This window comes from Phalacrocorax carbo, chromosome 5, assembly GCF_963921805.1.
Source record: "Phalacrocorax carbo chromosome 5, bPhaCar2.1, whole genome shotgun sequence".
NCBI classification, from domain to species: domain Eukaryota; kingdom Metazoa; phylum Chordata; class Aves; order Suliformes; family Phalacrocoracidae; genus Phalacrocorax; species Phalacrocorax carbo.
In genome coordinates, this window is record NC_087517.1 from 18927238 (window position 1) to 18954246 (window position 27009).

Consider the following 27009-nt stretch of genomic DNA (forward strand, 5'->3'; position numbering starts at 1 on the left):
TCAAACTTGGGGCAAACACACCTGGGGAAGCGAGCCTGCTTCTTCTCCCCAGCTCCTTCCAGGAACAGAGCAGTTGATTTGATTGCACACACTTTTGCAGGCATCTTGTAAAGAGATCCTGCACCAGGGAAGTCTTTTCCTATATTGGCGAGGATGCAGGCTTGGAGCTGAGCTGAGAAGGGGTGCTCGCTGGGCACCTGCAATGCGCTGCAGCAGTGAGCGCCCTGCAAGGGACTCACAGTGTGGCTTGCTGGAGGGGGCAGGGTGACCTCATTCTGTCTTCAGCCTGCAGCTGCGTGGCTGGACTCTCCCTAGCAGTTACGGCAGCCCAAGGACTCCAGGAAAGCAGGCAGGAGAAACCAGTTAGATCAACACTATAGATCATGGGCTCATTCTCTAAGGGGTCAGTCAGTTTCTTGGTGGCACCTGGAAGGGCTGAGAAGCATGAGTGGAAATGAGGTAGAGACCAGAGCCCCAGAAGGGAAAGAAAAGCCCAAGTTTCTTTGGGAGGGTTACTGTGGGCCGGTTTGCTTCTCCAGCCTGCCGGTATGAAGTCTTCCATCTGTCTTGGGTCTTACCACAGCTTGGGATGCTGGGTGGGAGATGGCACATGGTTTAATCCAAGAGTGGGAAGCAACTGAAATAACTTTTGCGAAATGCCAGCGTCGTGCCTGAGGAGGAGGAAAGGAGGGCTGGAATGTGGCTATGGTGGAGGGGAACAGTCACATAATCTCAGCTGTGTTGAAAGGGGGCGAAGAAGATGACCCGATAGCTGAAGTGTGGGTTATTGAGGAGGAGGAAGCTCTAGCAGGAAGAAGGATGCAGCAATTGAGGCAAGAAGAGTGCAACTGCATAGACAGAGAAGTGGGCACTTCACAGAGCAGTTGTAGAAGTTAATAGCTGTCGCTGTATGAACGCTTTGGAAGCTATGTCATGTACATACACACCAGCATGCACACAGGGTGTCACTGCTTTGGCTTCTCAGCTGCTTTTCTTTCCTTTGCTCTTGGTATGACAGCCTCTCAGACACTCTCTGGCTGCTCCTATGGAGAGTGCAGGGCCAAAGCTGGAATGTGAATAACCTTTGCCTCAACTTCACAACAGTCAGAGATACGACCCCACCTGTGTTTTTGTGAAAGACTGTTCCTGATCTCTTGGGAGCAGCTGCCACCATTATTCATGAGTGCAGTGTGTAATTCCTGTCTGGGCTGGTGTACCTGGAGGCTGGTGCCCTGCTCCTGCTAAGGGCCCTTCAGTAACAATCAAGTAACCTTGCATTGATCTGTCCCTGTCAGTAGTGAGGGTGAGAGAGTGACTCTGTAGCAAAGGAAGGGAGTGGGCTGTGTGGTTTCTGGCCAGAGAGCTCAAATAGGTAGGAACAGGAAGAGAGGAATGACTATAAAAATAGGGAGCAGGTCTGTGCCTTATTCATTTCCTTTTCCAGTGCTGAAGTATAAAGCTGTGGAAAAGGGTGTGATTCTGGTAGGAAATCAGACCGTGTGCCCAGGTGTCATGTACTTATTTGCCCTTCTCCCCATTCTTCCAGGTATTCCAGTACCCCAAGGCCTCCCTTTCCAGAGAAAAGGTCTTGCCAATGCACCAGACCAGCATTGATGGGGTAGAAGACATGTCCATGCTGGGAGATCTACATGAAGCTGCCATCCTACTAAACTTGCACCAGCGCTACCAACAGGGTAACATCTATGTAAGTGCTCAAGCTGGGCCACATCCCTTCTGGCTAATGAGGGGCTGCCACTTTACATGTAAATACTGATTTTTAGCCTTGTTTCCTAAGCATTGTTTCATGTAGATAAAAAGGGAGGTTTTTTCTGCCTTGCCAGCTCCATCAGCCCTGTGAGATCCTACCCCTACCAGAGGGGCCTCTTTGCATCTATAGAAGAACTTCCAAAATATTAACATTCACCTCTAGGCTTTGTGGTAATTGTGCAGCTCAGTACCCTCCGTGACCATCCATGTTTTATAAGCTGGCATTCACATTTCCCAGATTCCCCATTATTACTGTTCAGAGGTTTATATGGCCAAGCAGACTGGAAAGTGCAGTGTACACAGGTGGTTGTTGAGTATCCCTCCTGATCTGGATGAAGCTACTGCTCAACAAAAATAGGAGAGTAAACCTGTTGCCTGATTCTTCTGCTTTTACATGCAGTTGTGCCTTTTGAGTTGCTCCGCTCTTCCTGCACGGATGAATGCTCAAAGCATTTCCTGATTTCCCTCTTAGGCTTTCAGGAAGGAGCCAAGTGTCAGTAAAGGGACTTGTGAGGGAAAAGCACACCTGGGACAAGGCACCCCTGGAGTGCTGGGATGGCGGTGTGCTCTGCTGAGACTTGGAGAGGACTAGGAGGATATATGACAGACTGCTTTACCTTGCTTTACTCTTGCCTGGCTTGTCCATGCTGTCGGCACCCAGAGTTTTTCAGATTATGACAGGAAAAATGTAAATCTCTGTGTTGCACAGCAACCGTTACCAAGGCAACCAAACCATATGCACCTGTATTCCAGGAAATTATCAATAAAGTGACCCCATTTCTGAACCACCTCCTGCACCGGGATGCAGAGGAGACTGCAAATTCTCTTTTTTGTTGCTGTAGACCCCCTTGCCTGTTGTCTGACAACAGAGCCTTGTGACCCTGTGGTAGTACCCATGTGCACGTGCTCTTTTGATGGCCCTTGTCCTTGCTGCTCTTCCTGACCTGTGTTTGATGTGTGCTCTGTTTGTGCAGCTCTTTGCCCATTTGGGTATATTCCTCCTGTTTCCCTCTTCCTCACACCTTGAAATATGAGGCAGGTTTCTCTCCCTCTTCAGTCTGTGCCTTGCGCCAGAAATGCCACACCACCAGCACTGTGACCATGTTGCAGCAGCTGTATCTCCTTAAGCCTTTCCTTTAGGTCTGTCTCCTCTTCAGCATTAGTTCTGTGGCTTCTCCATCCATGTGTAAAGGTGTTAGAAGTTTAAATATGATGTAATTTTTTGCCTGTGCATAGTGCATGAATGTCAGCTGTGCACCTCAGATCTGAATTCTGGGGAGATTTAAGAAGGGGCCTGACTTCTGTAATACACTGAGCGCTGGGGAGAGACCCTCGGTGAAGGATTGTAAGCCCCTTCCTGAGTGGGACTGTACCTGGGTACATGTCTGCACAATGTCTGACCTGGAGGCCACCGAACCAGACAAGTGCTGTTTTGCATTTCTGCAGTGCAGACGTTAATATTGCAGCTACCTTATCACTAACTATTAGTTTTTGCCATAGCCCTGCTGCAATCAGTTTTCAGTTAAGCAGAAATTGAGAATGTCAGCTGTAGTGCCACCTAATGACTTGCAGTGATCTGTGAATACCATGAATGTTACAGGGGTTGAGTTTGTTTAATATCATTCTCCGTGGTCTCCACAGACAGAGCATAGTAGTCTAAGGTTGCAGGTGAAGCTGTAATGAGAGGAGTTATGCCTATCAATCAGGGCCAAAAATGTTTGGAAGGATATCAGAGAGATCTGAAAGAGGTGAGAAGTATCATCATTTTCTGGAAAACAAATTCACCCACAGGATGGGTAACCTGGAATACTGGTAACTAGTATTAAAAATAATAATAAATAAATAATAATAAAAATAAATAATGAGGGGATGGCAAACTGAGAACGTTAAGTGGACAACTGCTGTGAAAAGGGGCAGTTGCAGTTGTGAGCTGTGTGTCTGGAGGCATCCCACCATGAGCTCCTAAAGGGGATCGTTTCTGGTCAAGGAGTGTAGGTAGCAGTACTGGTGTGGTACCCATAATTAATGTGCTACAGGAATACTGACAATCTCAACAGTACCTTTTGTTTTTCAAATAAATATTATTCAAGCTCTACCGAACTGTTTAAGAAAATTACGTGAACACCGTAACAGTCTGCAGCATTTAAGAGTGTATCTTCCCCCTTCATTCCTGCAATTCCTGTGTCCCTTAATAAAAGTAGACCCAAAATAATGTGAGTGATGTATAAATGAGCCAGGGGCTGCACTGCCACATTTTGTGCTCTCCCTAGCTCTGCCATGCCTAACCACCCAAGTAGGATCTATTGTCTTGAGAACTAGACATGCCATACGTGGCTTGTCCTGCTCTGTAGAGCTCTCAGGGGATGATCACTCCTTTCTGGTAGAGTGGCTGGTATGTACATGATAGATGCACAAATGCTGCTGCTATTAAAAATTGTGTATAGAATTTGTCTATAAGGGACTGCAGGTGATAAGGAGACTGCAACTGGGAGATGGAAAAGTTTCCTAGGAACACATTTGAAAGAGATGGCTGTACTGGAAGTTCTAGAAAGGACTGTGGTGGTAGGTCTCTTACCCGGGAGAGCTGAAAGAGTGGAAAATGCAAAATGAAACATCTGAGAGGAAAAAATGCTGTGAAGGTCTGGGAGAAGTGGATATCTCTGTCTTGCAGTCTCTGGACAATGTCTGTTGCTCAACTGTTTGTGCAGTGCTTTTTCCAGATCAATGTTTTCTCTCTCAGTGCTTTCCCATTTTCTCCCACCTGTCTTGCAAAATATCATCCGCTTGCTTATTGCTTTCATCACCAATGAACTATATTTCTGCCCACAAAGGTCCATGTCAGAGGGTCCTCTGGACTTGTTCCATGCTAGCCTGTTCATACCAATAATGCAATTAGGCCTAGGTTTTTCCCCCTGATAGTATGTGACTGCTGCTTTTAATAAATGAGTCTTAGATATTTTGGTGACTACAGCATCTTAGTCTGGCTTCTGGCTTCAGAGCTTGGCATTGTGGTACGGCCTCAGATTTCATTTGGCAGGGAGAAAGCATGCATCTTTCTTTTCACCAACTGTTTTGTTTACAGCTTCCCCAATGGATGCATGTAAATCCTTGTTATATGTATGTGGTGACTCGTAGTTCATTGTTTGGAAATAATACTAGATATTGACCCTGGCCACAAAGCTTGGCACCTACTGCAGCAATCTGCTAAGAATGGGTATTCCTGGAGTAGAGCAGCCCAAGATGTCCCTGTGAAGGAGGCTACTGCACCACCAGCAGCAGGATTTATGCTGGATGTTGACCATATTACAAAGCTATTGTTAAGTTAGGAGAGAGGTGGCACCGTTGGTCTGAACTGCAGCTCTGAGAATAACTGGATTTGAGCTGGTTGACTGAACCAAAAAAGTCATGCCCCAAAACCAAAATTAATTTCCTTCTGACTTCACAAAAGAATACATTTGAAATTCAATATTTGGGTATTTTATTTTCAATCTTATTCTTTTCTTGAACTGTGAGATTTCCAAAATAAATATTTTCAAAATAAAATGTTTAGAAAATGTAGAAATGTTTTGACTTGAAATCCTGAACTTCATCTTCAGCTGTCAAATTTCATTTGGCTTACCAAATGATTTCAGCTGCTCCAAACAGCATTTCTGAGCAGAAGAAAAGAGATATGCTTTAGTGGCTCTTTGCACACATGTGTGCATGTGTGTCTCACCTCTTTGTTCAGGAGGCGCTTGAACGCTGCTAAGCCCCCTCCACTTAAGACTGTGCATAGGGGCACTGAAGGTATCTTCTGACACTCCTTCAGTCCTGGCTCTGCTTTTCAGCTTCAAGCACAGTGCAGGGTAGCTGGGTATGAAGATGGTTTCATGTTTTTAAATTGTGTAAGCTTAATTTAGCAAAGACAACAGACTAAGAACATTTTATTGTAAAGCAGCAAAATTCAAACTGCCCCATCCATACTCAGTCATGCGGCCCTTGCCCTGGGGTTTGACATTCTTTACCAAATTGGGGAGCTCTCTGCTGAAGCCCATCTTCCTTATTTAGGCTTTCTCCCTTCTCCATGAGTTATTTCAGGGTCTGGGTTTGTCGTGATTTTTTGTTTTTTTCAGGAGCTTTATTTCCTTGCTGTGTTTTGTTTTCTCCCCCTAGACAAACATTGGTTCCATCTTGGCATCAGTAAATCCCTACAAACCCATCCCTGGTCTGTACAGTATGGATGCCATAGACCTGTACAGACAGCACCGGCTGGGTGAGCTGCCTCCCCATATCTTCGCCACCGCTAACGAGTGCTACTGCTGCTTATGGAAGCGTCATGACAGCCAGTGTGTTCTGATAAGGTTAGAATTTGGAGACCCAGCTACTCCCTGACTGCATTATACACCTTGCTCCTGCTGCTCTGTTTGCAACGACATCTGCCTAAATAGCCGCGCCATCCTACCCTACCCGACCCTTTGCCTGACCCCTGCTTGCCGCAGTGGAGACGCTACGTGTTTATTCCTGGAGATGACTCCTCTGCCGCGGGTGGGATGGTCATTAGCTCGGTCTGTCCTGGATTTGTGAATGGAATGTATATATTTTCTTTAACAGTGGAGAAAGTGGAGCTGGAAAGACTGAGAGCACCAAGTTGCTGCTGAAATTTCTGTCAGCCATGAGCCAGACCTCCCTGGGGGCACCTGCATCTGAGAAGAGCACTTGTGTGGAAGAAGCCATCCTGGAAAGCAGGTATGGTCACCCCCACGGGTGCCATGTGTCCTGTCCCGCAGAGGCCTGGCAGGCCCACGGATGCCAGCATGCTGGGGCAGCCTGCCTCTGACGGGGGCACTGCCTGCTGCACGGCGTCTGCGTTTGCGCCGTGGTTGGAGCCGAACCTGGGCAGTGAGGCTCATGCAGCTGAACGGTGTCATGTCAGGGAAATGCGGAGGTTGTGGTCTTGCTGGGATGCTTCACGCTGGCTGCTCTCCCAGCTGCTTGTGGATTAATTCAGCTTCTTTCCAATAGCAGCACAGAGTGTGTATGGCAGCTGGAGAATTAATGTTCAGGCCAAGGCTGGGATTTCTCCTTCCTTCAGTAATTATTCCTCTGTGCCTGCCCAGCTGCACCCTTGAGCTTACCCACACATCACTGTGCTGTCCCTCTTTCCAGCTCTGAGGCCTACATCTCTTGTGGCAGCGGCTGGAGGGGACGTGGGTAACATCCCTCCCTGCCGCAGGGATGGCTGTAGCAGGTTGTCCCCGTCTCCCACAGCTCTCGGTTGTGGCTGTCCTCGTGGTGAGTCTCCGTTCACACTCTGACTCCTTGTCTCCTCCTTCAGCCCCTGCTTTCTCCCAGCCTCTGTTTCCGGCCACCGGTACGTCTTACCCTCAGAGGTCCTACAGGCCACCTTGCAGCTCTCTTGCTGTCCAGGCAGGTGATTTTTAAGGAGAAATGTCCGTGGGAGCTGTAAGGGGCACGAGCGAGGAGGTTTGCCTGGGGGCTGCAGCAGGGCCTGTGTGGGAGGATGCCTGGAGCTGATTGGAGCTGGTCTTGGCTGTACCTGGCACTGGGGAATAACCACCACCCACCAAAACCTTGTGAAGGCGGCAGGCAGGCATCGAAGTGCCTGGCGCCCAGGTCAGATGTGTTTGGGAAGGAAACTGGCAGCCATAAGGGGATGGAGATGTGCTCTGTGGGGGATCTTCCATGCCAAAGGAGATCCTGACACCCCTGAGGGACTGTGACCCACCCCAGGACCAAGGCCCATGGGTGACCCACACTGGAACAGGGACACCAGGGAAAAAGGTATCAAAAGGTGTCAGGACAACTAGAAGAGGCAATGTGCAGCTGAGGAAAACCAGTAAGAGGCAAAGAGCAGCAGAGAAAATAAGGAAGCAAAGAGCAACAGAAAGAAACCATTATATGTGGGACTTCAGCCTCCTGCGCTGCCTGCTGCCTTGCGGGGGGAGTTGCAAGGGACTGGTTGTAACCTGAAGTAAAATTGGAAGTTGAGGATAAGAAAGGGGAGCAATAGGCTCTTGACATCAGGTAAGCCTTGGGAAGAGGGAGGAAAGATGTTTATTTAAGTGTCTGTTTCTTAACACCTGAATCCATGATCAGAAGTTTCTCTTAGTTAGCAGTAAATTAAATTAATTACAAATTTCCCAACGCAAGACTGCCTGGAGGACCTTGCTGGGGGTCTTGCAGTTTGGTAGTGTCAAGGGCAAGGCTGCAGGTTGGTCCCAATTTGAGCCTGTGATAGTGGCAGAAACTTCTGGAGGAGTAAATCAGATGTCTGCAACAGGATCTAGTTGTATAATAAGCTGGAATCTTTGGAACCATCTGTGTAAAAGTGACTCTCATGCAAGTGGCATATTTCAGGGCCCAGAGAGTAGAGAGAAGGAATGTTTCCTGGAAGATGGTGACACAAAAAAGTTGCTGGTAACTGTGGTGAAAATAGCCTAAGCAGACATGCAGCATCTAATATGGCAGCTGCAAGAGCATTGCAGTATTTAGGATCCTTACAAGCAGGGCAGCATTGAGCAGAAGGGTTGTTGCCTTTGGACCCTGTGCTCGAGAGACCGTTGTTAGATGATTTATCCTTTGCAGATGTGCAGATTTTACCAGGGACATTGGCAAATTGGAAAAAGCTCTTAAGTGCAATACAGTCACGACTCAAGATCTGCAAAATCTGCTTTAAGGTGAGCCGCTTAGAAGGCTCAAGCCGGCTTAGCAATTAAGTGCTAACTTGACTGTGATCCAGAAAGCTTATCATGCTAGGTAGGTGATTCCTGAGTCTGCAGGATCGCACATCTGTGAGGTGGTGTAAGAGCTCGTGACTCGTTTTGTCTACATCTTTAGCACTATGTGAGCTATTGCGATGCGAATGCAAAAGAAGAGAAGCTGAATGCCTGGCCCAGGCCTAGAAGCTGCTGCCACTCCCCACGAGTCTACCTCATGTGTTTGCAGTTCAGCTTTACTTGCTCTGGCAGTGGCCCTCGCTGGGTTAGCTTATGGCATATTTTTATCCTTGCACCCTAGCACATACCCAGGAACAATGCTGGATTCTTTCTCCATTTCACACAGTATTATAAACAAAGCAATACATGAGCTTTCTCTCATTTGTTTGTGTGTTGTAACAATCATGCTTGGTGTATTTCTCAGAAATCAGGCTCTGAAAACTCCCTTGGCTGTTGATTTGGACTGTTTTCCTTCTTGAAAATATCCATCAGTCCATTAAAAGTTCTGCTAATTTTCCTCGCAGCTTTTTTTCTTGCTTGCTTCACTCTGAAGCTCCCTTTTCCATGTGGGTGATGCTGCTGACAGCATAGCCACCTTGCCTGTTATTCATCCTTCTAATCATTGAATCTTCTTTTTTGTCTTCGGCTATGTGTCTGAATCCTGGAGCTGCGTATGTTGCAATATTTCTAAAATCCAGGCTTTGCTATCTGCTGCCCTGCAGATAGGTTCCCATCATTTTGAGTCCTGCAACACACCCTGCCCACATCCAGCCCAGCAACCAGCATCTCCTTCCTGATGCGCCGCTTCGCCTCACACAGTTCACTGCTGCATCAAATGCCATGTTGTGATGTGCCTGCTGGCATGGGCAGTTTGCTTGGCCCAGGCACCTGCCCTTATTCCTGGCTGTATCGGCTCACCCAGCCCTCTCTGCCTTGCAGCTGCCACCAGTCTCAGACACCCACATGCCTATTTCCTCCCACATCCCTGAAAGATTTGCGCACTCGTGTGTGAGCCCATTGCCAACTAAACTATAAAGATACTTCCTTGTGCTTTGCTTGTCTAATTTAACATGATTTAGAGCCATAAAGATTGGCTGGCTGGTTACTGCACTCTCACTGCAGCTCTGGTGGTCATATAACGTAACCTTGTCCTCCCTTGTTCTGGTTGTCTCCATTAATTTTTGTTGATTCATGGTGTTGGTGTGCTCAGTGGGATATTCCTGTGCTATGTCCTTATTTACATACTTGTTTCAGAGGCATGGGTCTTGGAGTTCAAATTCTCCAGGGCAAGGAACTTACCTCCCGATCTGTGCACAGAGATTTCTGTGACTGGGCTTCCTATGGTTGTAATGTATTATAACAGAGAAATTTCATTGCTATGCTTTTGTTTGTTTAAAGTGATATTTTCAAGAGATAAATTAGGAAAATTCTGCCTGAAGTCCTGAATGTTGTTGACCCTTTCCCACAACCACAGCTCTTACTTAGCTAACACTTGCAAAGCCTGAAGCTTTCAGCAAACTTGAGCAGTATCTATAGTTGTGATTATTTGTCATGTTATAGTTGTTAACTTGTGAACAATCCTGTATCTGCCCCTGTCTCAAGTGGAACCGCACAGTAGATCAATGGAGATGTTTTAGACATTTAAACAGTGTTTCTCAGGGTAAAAACAACAACGATTTTTGTTAAAAACTATGTGTGCGTTAGAACTAAACATGATTGCCTACAGGCTGTTCTTGTAGCATTTCCATGACTCCTTGCTTGTCAGGCCTTCAGATTATTTTAGAATTGGCTAAATTGCAAGAATGAATAGTTTAATCCTGGATTCAGCATGTCAGTTTGAATGGTTTAGGCTATTCCCTTGTAGTGTTCTGTGCAGCAAGAACCAAACTGCACTTAACTCACTATTTTCCATGTTGTGTGGACCTCCTGAAGACAGTAAGGTGACCAGGAGACAAAATTCTTCAATTCACCACCCATCTGAAGTTTGGTGATTGATAATTTTTTTTCCCCCCCAACTTGAAGTGGATTGTATGGCTCTCTTTGATTGAAGTTTTTCAAATCTGTAATGGGTGTATATTCCCTCTGCCTGGAAACCACGTGGCTTGTATCAACCTAAGCAAGATTTAAGTAACAACAAGTGTTTGTGTGTTCCCGTATCAAATTTCAGTACCAAACAAATCAGTTTAGTGCTATGTTTGTCTGTTAGTTTGAAAATGTTTACTTGTGATTTTAAGAGATGACTTATACTCTCCTCTTTTCCAAAGGTAGAAACTGAAACAAAGAAGTTTAAAGAGGTTTAAAGCTACAGAGTGTTTGCCCTATATGTCTGATGCTTCCAAGAACCCTGAAAAAAACCCCATGAACCCATTTCATGGATGCTGCTGCGTTAAGCACACAACCTGGCTGTGTCTTCCCACCTTTCATTTCCTGAAGCCATATTGGAATGCCCTCAACAGCATGAATGCCAGCTGCCCATACTGATTGGGGACTGATTTAATTAACTCCAGTCCCAAAGGTTTAAAATTTATCTAGCAGTGTGTTAAATTGCTCTTGCCATCCTTCCTTGCCCTTGAGCTCTTCCTGCTTGTCCAGTCTGGTGCTGTAACAAATTAATCTCACATGGCAGTGCACACTGAGCAAACGGCAAAAGGCCAGGCGCAGGCTTTGTTTTAATGGTATCCCATCACCAATCATATCTTCATTGTCTTGTTTCTGTAGTCCCATTCTGGAGGCCTTTGGAAATGCCAAGACAGTTTATAACAACAACTCCAGCCGCTTTGGCAAGTTCATCCAGCTGCACTTCTCTCAACATGGACACATCCAGGGAGGCCGAGTAACTGATTGTATCCTTTGCTTCAGTGGACCAGAAACTGATGGAGTGAGTGAAGATGAGGTGGAGCTCAGAGTGGGTGAGGAAATCTCTCATCACAGTTCCTCAAAGCCCATTTTTAAAACTGTGGGCAAATTTCCAACTTAAAGAGGGAAGAAGTATTTGTTTTGTGGCTCTGCAGCACCTAACCCTGCCAACCTTTTGTCTAGGTACTATGTTAAGTAGGGACACAGTTTGACTTTTCACTTTGGCAATCACAACACTTGGTACTTAAATCCCTAGAATTTGCTACCTAGGAAGATCCCTTATGCTGACTGCATCCTGTTTTTCCCAGAAGAATGTTCACTTATGTTAGCTCTGCCAATGAATTAATGATTTAGAAAAGTGAGACGAAGCTAAGAATCAATATATTCTGCACAATATTTGGATGCAGGGGAGAACAGGAATTTAGAGGGCCAATTGTGACTCCCTGTTTTGGGCTGCCCATCTCCAGTGGTCCTTGGAATCCTAATCATACAATCATAGAATATCTCAAGATGGAAAGGACCCATAGGGATCATTGAGTCCAACTCCCTGCTCCTCGCAGGACTATGTAAAATGAAATCATACGACTAAGAGCATCATTCAGATGCTCCTTGAACTCTAACAGGCTCTTTCCCTGGAGAACGTGTTCCAGTGACCACAAGGACAGGGAAGACTTGATATAGTCGAATTATGTTGTGCCGTGACCACTTTCTTCCCTGTATGCTCATGCACCCCTCTCCCAAAGGCTTTCACATATCTTTTGTCTACGTGAGGCAGCTAAAGCTGCCCTGGCTACATTTCTTGATGTTGATGTTCGAAGCTGCTGATGACTGCAAACCACACTAATTTCCACTGGAGTAGCAGCCAGATGAATTTACTACTGTTGTAAATAACAAGCTTGGATTGTTTAGTCTCTGCTCTTTGTGCTGTCAGTAGATTAAAGATAGCCGTCTCTTGCAGAAGCAATGAGAACTGATGCAAGACTTGCTGTGTGCAATACAGACTTTCAGATTAGAGTGGCCTCTCTAATCTTTCTAGATGTCCCTAATGAGGTTCATCCTTTGTTAGGTTGCCTCACCATCGTGCAGGACCTATGCTTTATCTGACCCTGCCTTTTTTAAACATCTCTTTGGCACATAATACCTCCTTGGATAAGGAGTCGAGAGGAGGATCCGAGATGATGTTCGGGACCACTCTTTGTCCATGTTCCAGAGCATCATTTAAATTATTTAATTATTTAATAATTTGTTGCTTGTTACAGAGTTTATCCCAATGTACCTAGAAGATTCTTTGCCAGCCGTCAGGAGATCTGTGTATATGTTATTTGAATGTTTTCTCCTTAACATGCGGTTCAGATTTACTGGAAAAGGTAGGTATCACCTCTACTGACTGCTGGGTGAGCTCTCTCCTCATAGTATGGTGGGTCAGCACCAGTTCTCCTACTGGATGATGCTGCCTCTGTCACAGCACACAGACGTTGGCTCTTTAGGTGTTACTACTGCAACTGTCCCATCTGAGGAAGAGGATGGTGAAGGAAAAATGTTTCTTCTATATCTATCCGAGCCTGTTGTCCTGTGTTTGACAAACGCCGTGCATTACAGAGAGACTCCAAGACAAAGCTGTTTACCAAGGGGAAAGGGAGAGACAAGTACCTGGAAACTCAGTTCAACAGAGAGGAATATAGGGGTACAACTCCAAATGCAGACATCTCTGCTCTGGTGTAGTTTACTTTGGACTCAGGAACTCACTGAGGAGCAGGGCCAGAACTGACAAGTTCCAGTTTGTCTGTGCACGCACTCTCTGAGTGAGTTCAGAGAAGTCTGTACGTGCTTGGTTGCACAGCCACACGTGACAAGATCTTGATGTAGAGCTTAGACAACACGATCACTAAACTGGAAGAAGCCCCTCTTCTGCATTGGCCCTGCAGATTTACCTGTATCCTGGTCTTCTCTTTGTCTTTGCCACCAAAAGTATTATCTCTTTCTACTGGCTACTCCTGTATCCTTTGTTTCAGAACAGAGTGGTACACCAGAACCCCGGAGAGAGGAATTACCACATCTTTTATGCTCTGCTAGCTGGTGTGAGCGGAGAGCAGAAAGGTAATTTCATTTTCTGGGATATGCTCAGTCCTCTTTCCAGTCCAGCATGTGAAGCAGGTATAAGCCAACTAGAGCATGGATATTTCAGGTACTTGATATATAATTCTTTCTTAAAGACCATATGGTGATTTCATGGGAAACAGAAAGGGGAGCTGAGAGAAAGAGGCCAAGGATGACAGAAATGCTATATGAGAAAAGACACTTCAGGCATTCTGAGCTGGAAGGAAAAGTCTGTGCAAAGTGGATGCGGGAGTATAGAGAGATGAAGTCATGAAGCCGGCTAGAGGCTAAGGAAGGGTAAAGGGTCTTGATTCAGATGCTGATGGGAAGTGTTCAAGGAGTTCAAAGGTTGGACTGACAGACTACTTTTACAGCAAACCTTCAGTATAGGTAATAGGAGAGATAAGAATTAGAAACACCAGCTATGTAGTGGCAGAACTAGAGTCAAAACATGTCTAGTATCTGAACAGAGGGTTTATAGCTCTGTACATGGGAAAGGGCAAGGTGAGTCTGGAAGAGGGCATGCAGAGAAAGCTGCAGGCCGTGGAAGAATCCTCTTTGTAGTGCAGCCCCGCCTTAACAACATTTATGTGTACCTGCCCTGGGCACTGCTGAGCACTGATGGTCTTGCTGAAGAGGTCAGATAGGCAGGCAGGAACTTGTTACAGTGTTTGACTGCTGCTCAGCATTGAGGATGTCTTCAGAAATCTTACTGTGACTCTATGAACTCTGTCACAAGTGGTGATACCTAATTTAGAGGTCATTACTGTATGTTCATAGTTAAGACTATTTTTCTGTACACTTTTTGAGATTGAATTTAATCTTCTGGGTTTTTTGGGTTTTTTTCCTGAGTGAATTCAGTATTGAAATATTCTCTGCAACTCTGCAGCTTGGAATTTGACTGTTTTAAATCATTTTGCATACCATCTGCAAGCTTTGCTACTGCACACCCTCCTCTTCCCCTTCCTCAGTGCATTCACTGTCTAGGTGTGGCTTTTGAGGGATATGGAATCTGTTCAGATGAGCTCTCCTTATGGTAAACATACGCACTGTTTTGGGGTACTAAAAATGAAAAGGCTGATTGCTAAATAAATTGAAAATAAATAAATTTCTCCTCCTTGCCTCTTTTTCCTCTGTTGCAGAGAGCCTCTCCCTCTCTGAGCCAGAGGCTTATCGCTACTTGAACCAGTCTGGTTGTGTGACAGATGAGAACCTGAATGATGTTGAGATGTTCAGTAAGGTCATGGTGAGTCCTGTCCTAACTTCTCCTGAACTTCTGGGCACAACCTTGTGGGCTAAATGTGCTGCAGGGTCTAGATCTCAGAGGCAGAATTTATTTGCCCTAAGCAAAAATTTGGTGTTCAATCGCTTTACTTGTTTATGGTAAAAACAAGGCTCAAAGAGTGTTTTTATTGTACAGAAATGTGGGAATTCGGGAAACAGTCAAGGATGAATAATAATTTAGAATGATGGAGACTTTGGGGAGCATGAACCCCATCCCCCACCCCATAATGGTTCCTGGGAACCCTCCAGATGGCCTGGTGCAGGAAACCTCACACTGAGCATTAGAAGGGGAACAGTTTGGTCTGAGGGTAGTGTTCTCCAGAATTGTTCTGGTAAAGTTGTATCACCTGTGCAAATGGCGTCTTTTGAAATACCACACAGATTTCAATAGACATCTGTAACTTTACCAGAGGTTATGGGTTTAGCAGGATGAATATGCAATTCATGTTTTGTCTGATAAGTGGTTATCGGCCTGAGGGCTTTATAATGTAGGTGAAACCAGGTAGGCAAGGTGAGAGGAGTCAGCTTAGGATTTCAATAGCTCTGGCTTAGGTGTGATTTAAGGGAAGGAAATGTCTCCTGAACAGCAGAGGTTTTAATGGGATATGGCGTTTACACTTCAGCTGAGGAGAGGCCTGGAGGAAAGAAGGGAAATAGAACACTAGAGTGCACCACTGACAGGGCAAATGCATTAAAACTAGGTCCTACCTCTCAAAGTCAATTTATGCCCCAAGAACCCTGGCTCACATGCATGCACTAAGACAGGGAATGTGCCATACCTCCTCATTATCTGGTAACCTGTTTCTAACCTTCTAGCAGTTAATGTTGAGAGCCTGGATTTAAACATTGCTGCATAAATCTTACTAGACTGAATTAAGGGGGTTATAAGGATCAGAGTGAATTAAGTAAATTATATGGATCTGTCCTTCAGGGAAGACAATAAAGCAGAATGTGGAAGCAGTCCAGTGACATCTGTAACCTGTACTGCCAGTGAATCCTTCAGGGAAGGATTTTTCACACAGGCATAAACAAACATGTTCTTCCTGTAACAGACCAGCAACAGCAGCAGTAAAGTCCAATTTGAGGATAGGGCAAATGCCCACCTGCCTTAGATGGGGATGGGGTAAATGAAGGAGAGAATGGGAGACACTGAAGATCATTGACGGATGTATAGCTGAGAGAGGGGCTCTGTCATCCCCAGTTTCACTTTGATTCATGATTACTATAATTCTGAGTTTTACATCTTACACGGGCTGGGCACGAGTGTGGTGGTTGCATTGTACCATGGCCGTACGTACAGCCAACACTAGCTGTATGGTTTTGCATAGACTGCCATGAGGGTGGTGGACTTCAGCACTGAAGAAATCAGAGACATCTTCAAACTTCTTTCTGGCACGCTTCATCTGGGAAACATAGAGTTCATGACAGCTGGCGGGGCCCAGGTTACAACGAAAGTGGGTAAGTGGGACCGTAGCAATTTGGTAGACCACACAAAGCCCCATAAGGCCCCCAGCAAAGCTCAGTCCGTCGTCCTTTCTCCCTCTGCTGTGCTGGTCTGCAGTGCCTTTGCCAGTAGATTCCCTGCAGTTTAACCCTGCAAAGGCATTGCCCCAGGATGCATGGCTCCAGAGCACTGTAATGATTTAGCTGGGCTGAGGCCCTGTGATCTGTTTGTTCTGGATATTCTCAGACTGAGTCCACAGTCTCACAGTTTCTCTTTTGTGTTGAAAGAGCAGGAAGAAATAGGAAGAGGGGGGAGTTTGAGGTAAAAGTAGTCTGTTACAGGGTTTCCCACATCTTCCTTTAAAGCATCTGCTAGTGTGCACTCTGTTACAGTTATCCAATCTGAGCTGGTCTAGTAAGGTGAATCCCTAAACAGACAGAAACAATAAATATATATTACAAGTGCTTCAAGTCTTAAGTTAACTACCTTCTTCATATTCAGGTTTAGCAATCCCACTCTCAGAGTGCACTATTGTGCCTTTCAGAAAATGTATCTTCTCATTCAGTAAATATTTTGCTGGTGCTGAGTTTTATGCAGTGCTTTGCTCTTCCTGTTGTCAGCAGAAAGGCGGACTTATGTGAGTGTCTGACTGTGGGCTATAATGGCTGCTGACCCTGCCTTAGACTGGATATGTGAGCTTACAGCTTTGGGTATACCAAAATGAATCAAGAAAAGGGGAGTGTGTTTTGTGGTGGGACTTAGTCACTTGCCTTGTAGGAGTCCCTGGGATTTCCTTACTGAGCTGCAGAATATGGATACCCCATGAGTGATGGGGATCTGTGCAGGAGAAAAGAGTGTGTCCTCCTTTGTTATTAGTGCTGAACATTGCCAGTGACCTCCTGGGCTTAGATGCCTTCCAGCTTTCTGAAGTACTGACGCAGAGGTCCATGATTCTGCGTGGGGAAGAGATCAGCTCCCCTCTCACTGTGGAGCAGGTAAGTGTCCTAGTGTATGCTACTGCTTCTGCCACTTCTGCATTTCCAGGCCCTCTATCCCTCTTGTATCATCCATTCAAGTTTAGGGTTTCCTCTTACACGCCCTTCATGCTCAGATGTGTCTTCAAGTTTTTTTACCTGTGTTGGTAGTTCAGGTCCCAGTGTTGACTTTGCTTTTTAGGCTTTACAGGGGAGTTTACTTGCAAATAGCAATGCACAGTACTGGTTTTAAATCACCTTCACTCACCAGGAATTGGTCATGCTTGTGTCATGCTGAAGGTACATCAGATGCTTTGTGGTAATTGTGTGTGTGCATGCTTTTACCTTGCAGAACTCCCAGGTTACGCTGCATTTACTGGAAGATAAAAGCTTGCACACAGTTACCATAAAGCATCTGGCAGATAGTAAATTGTTACCCCACAGTAGCTTCTTTGTGTATCCATACAACAGCAAAGGAGGACCAAATAAACTGATATGTAGTTCTCATCTTCTGAACCTGTACTGCATGCTGGAGGCAGTCCTGCTTATATGTTACAGTTTTCTGTGGTTCATTACCCTGTTGCGCCTACTATAACTTGTGGTGTTGCTGATCACTTGAGGGCAGTCTTGGTGTTTTAGGTTCATGCAGAGATAACTGTAGAAAATCTTCTGTCATTAATAAAATGGAAGACACTGGGAAACAAGGAATAATATTACTAGGATGAAATAAGCATAGTGTTACAGCAAAATGAACATCTCTAATGGAAATCTTGTGCTGGCATGGACTGCAGAGCATTATCAACCCAACCCCTACATTGGCAGAGAAACCAGAGTTATTAGGCTCTCTCTGATGGATGTCTGTCTAACTTTCTTTCAGATTTCCCATGGAAGGAATTCACAGGCTCTCTAAGCACCCTGCTCTAGCTGCAGTGGAGTCTGGAGCTGAAAAGATTTTCCTCATATTTAGATTACGTTTGACATCCCAGCTGTCCACCTTATAAGCTTCCACTTCTGTGAAGTTTTTCACGTGGGGTTCTGTTTTCTGAGCGAAACAATCCAGTTCCTTCAATGTTTCCTTATAAGTAATTTTCTAAAGCTCTTCTTCTGTCTCTGTTTTCCCACATCTTTCAAGAAGTGGAGTGCCTATAACTGGACACTGTATTCAAGCTGAAGTCTCAGCAGTGCTCGTTTCAGCAGAGTAGTTGCTGCTTTTCTTGCTGCAAACATGCCCACTAACATATCACAAACCAAGCTTTGCCTTTAAGTAATGGTATCTTTTTTCCATAATCTGTGACCTTTCTTTGCAACAAAATTGTGTGACAATTATTTTTCAGCCTGTAGTCTGTAGTAGGTATCCTCAGTATCCAGTACCACAGTTCCTCTTCTCTGTCCTAAGTAAGCCACATCTTTCTATATTGGTGTACAAGGATGGATAACAATGCTAGAGACACTCCATGCAGTCCAGAGCAACAGTGTGCAGTTGTAGGATTTACCAGAGTCTCCCTGAACAGAGCTTTCCCTGATAGTATAGCTATTCCCGACATTTGTGCCTATCGGACCCTACACTCACTGCTTGCAGCCCAGTGAAATACTAAGATTGCAAAAAAAAAAAAAATAGTTATAGCAGGTGGATGCTACTGCTTAGCTGTCTTCACTAGGTAAACCTGTTGCACCCAACACTGGCTCTGTAAAGACTGTTCCCACTTAAGCCCTCATGTACTGTGCCCACCCTTTCCCACTTGTTGCCTGAACACAATGACGGAGCTGCCAGGGACTTCCCATTGTGTAATGGGCTCGTTGCTGTCTGAGCTTTGACATTTCAGTGGGCTGAATGGATGAACTGGCGGGAAGGAGGGGAAAGCTGGGAAGAAGAAAGGAGCCTTTTCAAATCTCATTTAAGCCATATTGCGGGAAAGCAGCTTTGCTTACAGCTGGTCAGGGAGGTCCTATTCCTGGAAAATGAGTCCACCTTACTGTGTAGCCAGAGACACTACAGACCCATCCATGGCCTTGAGAGCATTCTCAGTCCCAACTAGTAAGACAGACCATCTCATGGAGAGAAGAAATATCCAGAAAAGGCATGTGTGCCCATGCTTTGAAATGTTCTCTTCTGTGGAGAAGAGAGCTTGCTGTGTGTCCTAGGCCTTGGGCTGCTGGCAAGGAGATCCTACCCAGGAAGAGGAAGGAAGCGGAAAACATTGAGATTGGGTGAAAAGGAGAATCTTGCAGGCTGGGCCTCAGGAGGTTGCTGAGAAGGGGCTGGGAGTATTCAGAGGCAGTTGGCCTGTACCATTAGCAAAGCAGAACAGGAGAGGTCACGTTATTCAGGCCTGCAAAACAAATGAGGATGAGGTGCATATAGAAGATCTCTGTCATTGCTGGTCAGGCCTACTGAAGGAGGTAGCTGGTGTCGCAGGCGAGACAGAGTAGACAATGTGTAATTGACCTAGGTACTACAATGGTTATGAAATGAAAAGATTATAGTTTTTGCCTTACTTGATTATTTCACATACTTGCTCACTCACCCCTCAGCATTACGTTCATTAGATGTCAACTTCTTTTCCCATTAGGAAGATCGCTGCTTGTCCAGGAGGGTCAAGCAGAAAGTTTCGTTGGTTCATGTTCTGTAGCTCCTTGCAGTTACCAGTCTCAGGAACTACCAGCCAAGATCCTTGGACATACCCTGACATTTGTCTCCACATGTGTCTGATCTCCAGGATTTTTCCCTACTTCCAGCATCTTTCTTCCAGTCAAGATCTTTGCCGCTTTCTTTTCTGCCCCCTTTTTCTACTCTCTGGGGTCATGTCTTCTTCATGGGAACCTTTATTTTTGGCCTTCTCTTCTTTCCAGAATCCTAAGCCCAGGTTTCCCAGTCTAAATAGTGTATGTGCAAAAGGACAGCATTCAATCAGCATCCTAATTGTGGTTCTGTCTCATGTCTCTTTATTAATTGGAAGATCTGGGGCATGCCACTTTTGTTTAGTCCAAGTGTTATCAAAACTTACAACCAGCCCATTCCTGTTACAGCTATCAAGTAGCAGGCTTTTGCTTGAGATTTCAAAAGTTCCATTTCAGACATTCATGTGCACGCTTACATGTACCCAATTATCTACTGCCTGTTAATGATCACAATTCAAATTATTTTTTCCACCTCTGACACTTGGTTATGATCACTGTATAGAATGATGGGTCAGCTCCCGAAAGGTCTCGTAACCTGTGCTCTTCAGGGGCATGCATCCTGGCTGTTGGCTGGCCCACCCTGACTTCCAGTAAGATAATGCCATTTGCAGGAAAGTTTTGGAGAGGGGATTTTTGAGGTGAACGTGGTGACAGGATATTCTATTAAGTCCTGCCCTACCAGGTGTTGAAAAACTGAGCGGACACCCATTTGACAGCTCTACTAGGAGTACTGAACTGAGATACCTTGCCTGCCACTGCAAATATTGGCTCAGGTGATGAAAATTATTGCTGTGGGCTTAGTCATGAAGTATTTTCCCACCTTCTCTGCCCCAGCACTTCTTCCAAAAGATGAAGGTGATTTTGCTACTTTCTTCAGCCTTTCAAGTTCAGTTACCCAAAGGTCTTGCACAGTACATCTGTGTGTGGCTGGTCTATTTGCAAACTTGAAGGTTGACTGTACATATAAATATTGTTCTATGCACAACCAGTACACGGGCTGAGACATCTAAAGAGGAGCAGAGGAAACTGAAGCCCCGTAGAGATTTGTGGTTTCCCTTATGCCTTTTCTTTTCTCTGTGACTCATTTTTTCTCTCTGCATTTACAGGCAGCTGACTCCAGGGACTCCCTATCTATGGCGCTGTATTCCCAGTGTTTTTCATGGCTTATTAGCAAGATTAATACGAAGATCAAAGGCAAGGAAAGCTTTAAGTCTGTGGGCATCCTGGATATCTTTGGCTTCGAGAACTTTCAGGTCAGGATTTTGACTTATGCGGGGTGGGTTGGTTTTGGAGATGTCGGTGCAAATAGGAAGGAATTTTGGTAGTGTTGCATCCTGTTTAGGTTAGTATAAAGCATTCTGGGATTTCTCCACTGTCCCTTCCCTCTGGGAGCAGCAAGATATATTTAGCTGCCCATTTCTGCCACCTGTATTCATGTAGGCTGATGTTCAAGGTCTGGTTTGTGACACAGACCCTAATCAGATGCGCTGAGATGGGTAATGTTGACTTTTTTGCTTGTATACAAATTAAATGTCCAACTCCTACGTGCACGTTGTTTACATCTGTTTTGCCTTGTGTTGAGAATCCTGTGCGTAATGCTTCTGATTGTAACTGATGAGGGATGTATGTTGAGCAGCCGTATAGTGACTGCTCATATATTTCACAGAAGAGAAAGACCAGTGACCTAACACTTAGGGAATTATCATTTCTTTCTTCCTAAGAGGAAGAGAAATTTGATTGTCTTTAGCATGCTTTACTACCATTTAGGCCTACTGAATTAATCTTGTGTGAGCTACAAAAGCTGTTCTCCTAGTGGACCTCCCCATACTGTTCTCATGTCCATCTGTGACACCCCTTGCCTCTATGCTTTCTGGCTTTATTCCAGGCCTGGCACTTTCCCCATCACTGTTATAGATTCTTTTAGAGCCCAGGGACAAGACTGTTAAGTTTTATAATCTCTGTTTCTTCTTACAGGTGAATCGTTTTGAGCAGTTTAACATTAACTATGCAAATGAGAAACTCCAGGAATACTTCAACAAACACATCTTCTCCTTGGAGCAGCTGGAGTACAACAGGTGACAGAAGTGGGGAGTGGCCCCGCTTTGCTTTCACGGGTGGCAGAATGGAGAACATCATTCCTTCTTTGTGCTTTCCAGTCCCTCCAGCTAAGGCAGGAGAGGCAGCTGGGCCTTAGCGGAACCCTGCCTGTGGCTGTGTCTCTGTAAGCACTGTCCACGTGCTTTGCCAGCGTAGGTCACTTGTCTCCAGAAGAAAGATTCCCTTCTATCTCTCAGCTGAATGGGAAGGTCTTGGGCTTTAACCCATTAGAAGACATGGTTACTTGCCTTACCACTGGCTTCAGTAACGATTTACCTAAGGTAGATCATGTATGCGGGTGGAATCTTGATGCGCAAAAAGTAAAGTCCCTAAAGAGAGATGGATAGATATCCAACCGCGTTTTCTGTCCTAGAGATTCCTATGCTGTGAAAAGGGTACTCTTCCTCAGCAAGGATCTCTAAATCAGGCTGTTTCCTGAGCTTAAAGAGCAAGGGGCCTTCTGCATAGCTGTTTGTCTTCTATGGGCTTCATACTGTATTGTGTTTTGTGAAGTACCTGGGATGTTCTAGAGTATTTCTGCTTCTAGAGAAGGCTGCTACACAAATACTTTAGCTCTTGCTCTGAAACAGAAGCCTTTATGTTTTTGAATGAAGCGATTGAATAGGGTCAGCGAGGACAAATGAGAGCAGCCTTGTAAAAGGAGACAGTTGAATAGGCAATTCATGAAATTCTAAAGATTACAAAACTGCAAGGCTATTTATGCACTCAATTCTCAGGCCAATTCCACCATTGCAGGAAGCTTGTGTTAAGAATGGTATCATCATGACAAAAGATTTTTTCCTGATGATTATATAGGAGTTTAAGTTATGTGGTTGAACTTTGGAAAGAACAGAGAATTTTATTATTGACTCCTCATCAAGTTATTCTAGGGTGATTAAAGCTCGTCTTTCACAGTATCAGCTCTGCTTCCTCAGGTTTAGTAGGTAGCTCTGTGTATTTCATCATTCGATTAGACAAGGGGTCTGTGGCACTAGAGACGATTTGATTCATTTGTGATTTGATTTGTTTCAGAAAATTCTGCTCCCTTCAATTCTGGAAGGTTTTGCTCTTAGAAGGAATCCAAGACCTCTTTTTGTATAATATATGGCCTCTCTGGCACCCATTGTTGCAAAAATCTGAAACACTGCGAACTGATATTTTTTGTCATTAGGTAGATAAGATATTCTGTTTACTGTGGGAAATAGATAGTTCTTTCCATTCTTCAGAAATTATTCCAGTTTGTTGCTTCCAACTGTCACACACAGGTTTCTGAATGCTTTGAACATGACAGTATAAAGCCTAGGCCAAAGTGTTTGTAGACAACAGCTTCATGATCTTCAAAACACATATTAGCCTTCACCTGAAAGGTGTCTGTATCAGAATGTCAGTAAGTAGCTTCACACATAGCCTGTAGTCTTCCTTGGATTCCTGAGCAAGAGTTATTCCCGGCCTTCTCTGAATTCTGAAAACAGAAACAGACTGTATTATGGGAGTATAAGAAGGTGGTAAGCAGGGGGTGGGGGGAAACACGTTCAGCACAGATTTACAGAATTTCAGGGATGATTTTCAAAGTAGGCTTATCGCACTGCTGTGCCTACATCAGCTCCCATTCTGAAACATGCAGGGCCACCCTGTAGGTCCCCTGCTTGTCAGGCCAAAGCTTATCCTCTTCAAAGCTCTCCCTAAAAAGTTGCTCCTATCTCTTCTGGTGGGCCTATGAATTGTGGTTCAGTGTTCCGTGCTTCAGGCCTGCTTTCCAGATTGGTAGGTCAGCAGTTGACTCTTGAAGCTGTATAGCAAACTGTTGATCATCACAACCACTTAGGCTGATGCTCATCGCTCCTGAAAGAGCAGCTGAGAGCAGCTACAATTTCTTAGTGCTCGGTGTGGAATTTGCTCAATGACTACAAGATAAGCATCAGTCTAAATCACTGGGAAGGATAAGAAAGGCTGTCTCCTACTTCCATCAACTTCTGTTAGCAGTGCATTGTGTGTCCTTTTTCCTCAGCCATGACAAAGCCTAATTCCTGCAAACCGTCTTGAGTCCTGGGACAGCTGTTGTGCTCAGCTGCTTCTGTTCCTGTGCACCTCAGGGCATTGGATCTTGCATTTTACATCTTTGTTCTGTTTGTTCTTGACTTGTCAGGGAAGGGATAAACTGGGAAGCCATTGACTGGATGGATAATGCAGAGTGCCTGGACCTTATTGAGAAGGTAAGCAGTTATCTCTGATACTTTCCAGGGATCACAATGGAGACTGCTGATTGTCTTGAGACCTTCCCTGGGGTTTCCCAGTTTTAAAAACAGGCAGTTGCTTAGATCCTCTTCCCATCGTGACCTGGCATAAGTATGAGCTGTTCTAGCCATGGTCCCGGTTCAAGAAAGCAGACCTCTGCTCATTGTTGAGAATAAGCTTATGGAGGGTGTCACAGTTTTAGACAGGGAACAGTGTTTAAGTAAAACCTTAATGTGAATTTTTATAAAAATAATCTCTACTTATGTTCTGCTTGCTAAATGCATTGACTGACCAGAATTCTGCTTTCAGCATAAGCTTTGCTGGGTATAACTCAGGGGTTATTGCTCAATGTGCTGTCCAGATCTCTAGTTCTTGGCTTGGTGCTGCGTAACTAGAGCTTTTGCTGACTGTAAAAGCCTGTCTCTTGTTTGGCTGTAGAAACTGGGTCTACTGGCTTTGGTGAATGAAGAGAGTCGATTCCCCAAAGGCACAGACAACACCCTTCTGGAAAAACTTCACAGCCAGCATATGGTAAGTAAGAAAATAACCTGGCAGGCAAATGATCAGCGTGTTAGCCCCATCAGCATTTCAAAACTGAAAGTGAAGGTTTTGTTGATGTAAAATATGTGCTTTGTGCAGGAAATTTGAAACGCCTTAGGCCTGAACCAGCACGTGTTTAATAAGGCTGCACTGAACAAAAGTAGTAAGTGAAGAAACCTGAAAATGGTAATTTGCTCACATAGAGAGAGGGAATGTACCTTCCACAGGCTGTGGGTAGAGGAGATTTGAATTTGTAGCATGGGATGGAGGTCAGGTTCTGCTGGTCTACAATGGGACACAAGGCAGCACCCCAGGCACAGGATGTGGCTGCACAGTCTGCATGAGTTTCTCCTGCCAGCTGACTCACAGGAGTCTGCTCCAGAGCATGTCAAATCTCTGTCTCCTGGGGCTGGGGACAGCTTTTGCCTCATGACTTTTAATGAAAGCTCTCTTATTGTTCCCAATTAATTAAATTCTTTCCTCCTCTTGTACTCTGGACACAGGAGTAGAAGGGCTTTTTCATTCAGGTCAGAAAGTTATTCTGGGAACACAGAAACCACAGTGAGATCACTGTAGCAATCTCTTACCCTCTCTCTGGTGCAGCCAACACTCAGTTCTTCTTAATAGCAAATAGGCTGAAAACAAAGCAAACTAAACCGTGTAGCATGGACTTGTGGAATAATTTACTACTTCAGTAAGAACACTGTCAGCTTATGTGTTTCCTAGTCCTCTAATTTAGGCTTCATCCAAGCCTGAAAAATATATAAATTTGTATTCTTTACCTGAAATTTTTTTTAACTGGCATAGATGCAGATATTCTCATTTTTCGTATTTGTATCTAACTCTGCTAGTAATACTCATGACTACAAATTGGATACAATAGCAATGACTTCTGGTTGGCTATTTATGGAAAAATATTGTTTTGCGGAAATACCTCCTTTCATTAGGCTTAAATTGATGACTTCGATTTAGTCCGCTGTGGCTTTCCCTTGTATTAGAGGGCAAGGTATATGAGAATGCCTGATTTATGTGTTTTATTGTTGTTGGTATTTTGTTAACTTTTAATATAAAACTTACGAATACTTTTAATACATCGCTTCTTTTGAATTTTCTTTCTGAACTGTCCTAACCTCTTAAGTTTGTCTCCAAATGGAGACATTTCAAAGCTCCTCTTTCTTTCTGTTGTTTGTCTCTGAATTCCTCTACATCTTTTCTCTATTCTTTTCTGAGATAAATAATCAGACCAGAATGCAGTTCCCTTGGTAAGAAGGTACCTGTGGTTTATTGTACAGCAGCATGAGACTGTCAGTATTATTTTGCATTCTTTTATGCCCCACAACATTTTGGTTGCTATTTTTGGTGATTTCTGTGCATCGAGTAGCCTCTTCATTAAGCTGTTCATAGTGTCACCTCTGTCTGCCTTGAGGAGATAGCTATTAATGTGGAACCCTAGGGACCTTACGGAAGATGGAAGAGGCTGGGGAGTTGGAGTGCAGGGAAGAATAATGAAGTAGATAGTGCTCTAGGGTTTATATTTTTTGAAGGCGAAAGGTTTTTTTGTACCAGTTAAAGTCTAGTAATGGCCAGAAGAGCACTGGAAGGCATCCAGCCAGTGTTGCTGGAAAGCCTGAAGGACCTTAGCTTTCTAACCCTCTTCTCTGTGTTTTTCCTCTGTGGATTGCAATAAGCTTAAGGAGGAAAAGCATAGAGCTGGGATTTAAGAGAATATGACCTCTGATACAACAGGGGAGAGGAACAATAGGGATGATGGGAGAAGGAACTGGAAGTGTTGTAGGCGTGGATGAAATATATGGGCTTGGTGGAGAGGGAGAGGAGAGGAGGGCTGCCAATCCGCATGAGGAGGTCAGTAACAGTCATGTTCGTGTGGAAGAGAGGGAAGTTTGTGGCTAGAAAAAGATGACTGGGGAAAGGGAAGAGCAAAGAAATGGGGTCAATATGAAAAGGAAAATATGCAATGAAAAAGTTTTCAATAGCGCTAACAAATTGTCAAGGTCAGAAGCCATCCACCCAGTACCGCTAAGAGAACTTGAAGATGAAAGAGCTGAATTACTAACAGTATTGTGCAACATCTTACTTAAAATTTTCTTCGTACTTGTATCTGAGAAGGTGGGAAATTATTTTAATTTTTAGAAAGTATTCTAGGAAATTATAGACTTGTAATCCTTATTTCACTGTTGGGCAAAATCACAGAATGTAAGTGGTCTTTTACCTCAGTGAGGGAGGCCTGGAAGGCTGTCCCATATGAGCGCTGAGGTGGCAGTTTTCTGATGATTCACGGAGCAAGGCTGGACTGGGAGGG

The 27009-nt window shown here is 44.7% G+C and overlaps 1 protein-coding gene across 1 annotated transcript in view; it reads left to right on the plus strand.

The window, feature by feature from the left end:
- Positions 1-27009, plus strand: part of LOC104052764 (unconventional myosin-X) — a 93652-nt gene that overhangs the window by 18634 nt on the left and 48009 nt on the right. Inside the window, exons 3-15 of the mRNA XM_064451443.1 lie at positions 1547-1705; positions 5920-6107; positions 6358-6492; positions 11202-11326; positions 12693-12706; positions 13352-13436; positions 14579-14682; positions 16049-16178; positions 17041-17159; positions 20924-21070; positions 21792-21892; positions 24061-24127; positions 24588-24680. Of these exons, the coding sequence (XP_064307513.1) occupies positions 1547-1705; positions 5920-6107; positions 6358-6492; positions 11202-11326; positions 12693-12706; positions 13352-13436; positions 14579-14682; positions 16049-16178; positions 17041-17159; positions 20924-21070; positions 21792-21892; positions 24061-24127; positions 24588-24680 (1467 nt within the window). The remainder of the gene's footprint in view (positions 1-1546; positions 1706-5919; positions 6108-6357; positions 6493-11201; positions 11327-12692; positions 12707-13351; positions 13437-14578; positions 14683-16048; positions 16179-17040; positions 17160-20923; positions 21071-21791; positions 21893-24060; positions 24128-24587; positions 24681-27009) is intronic.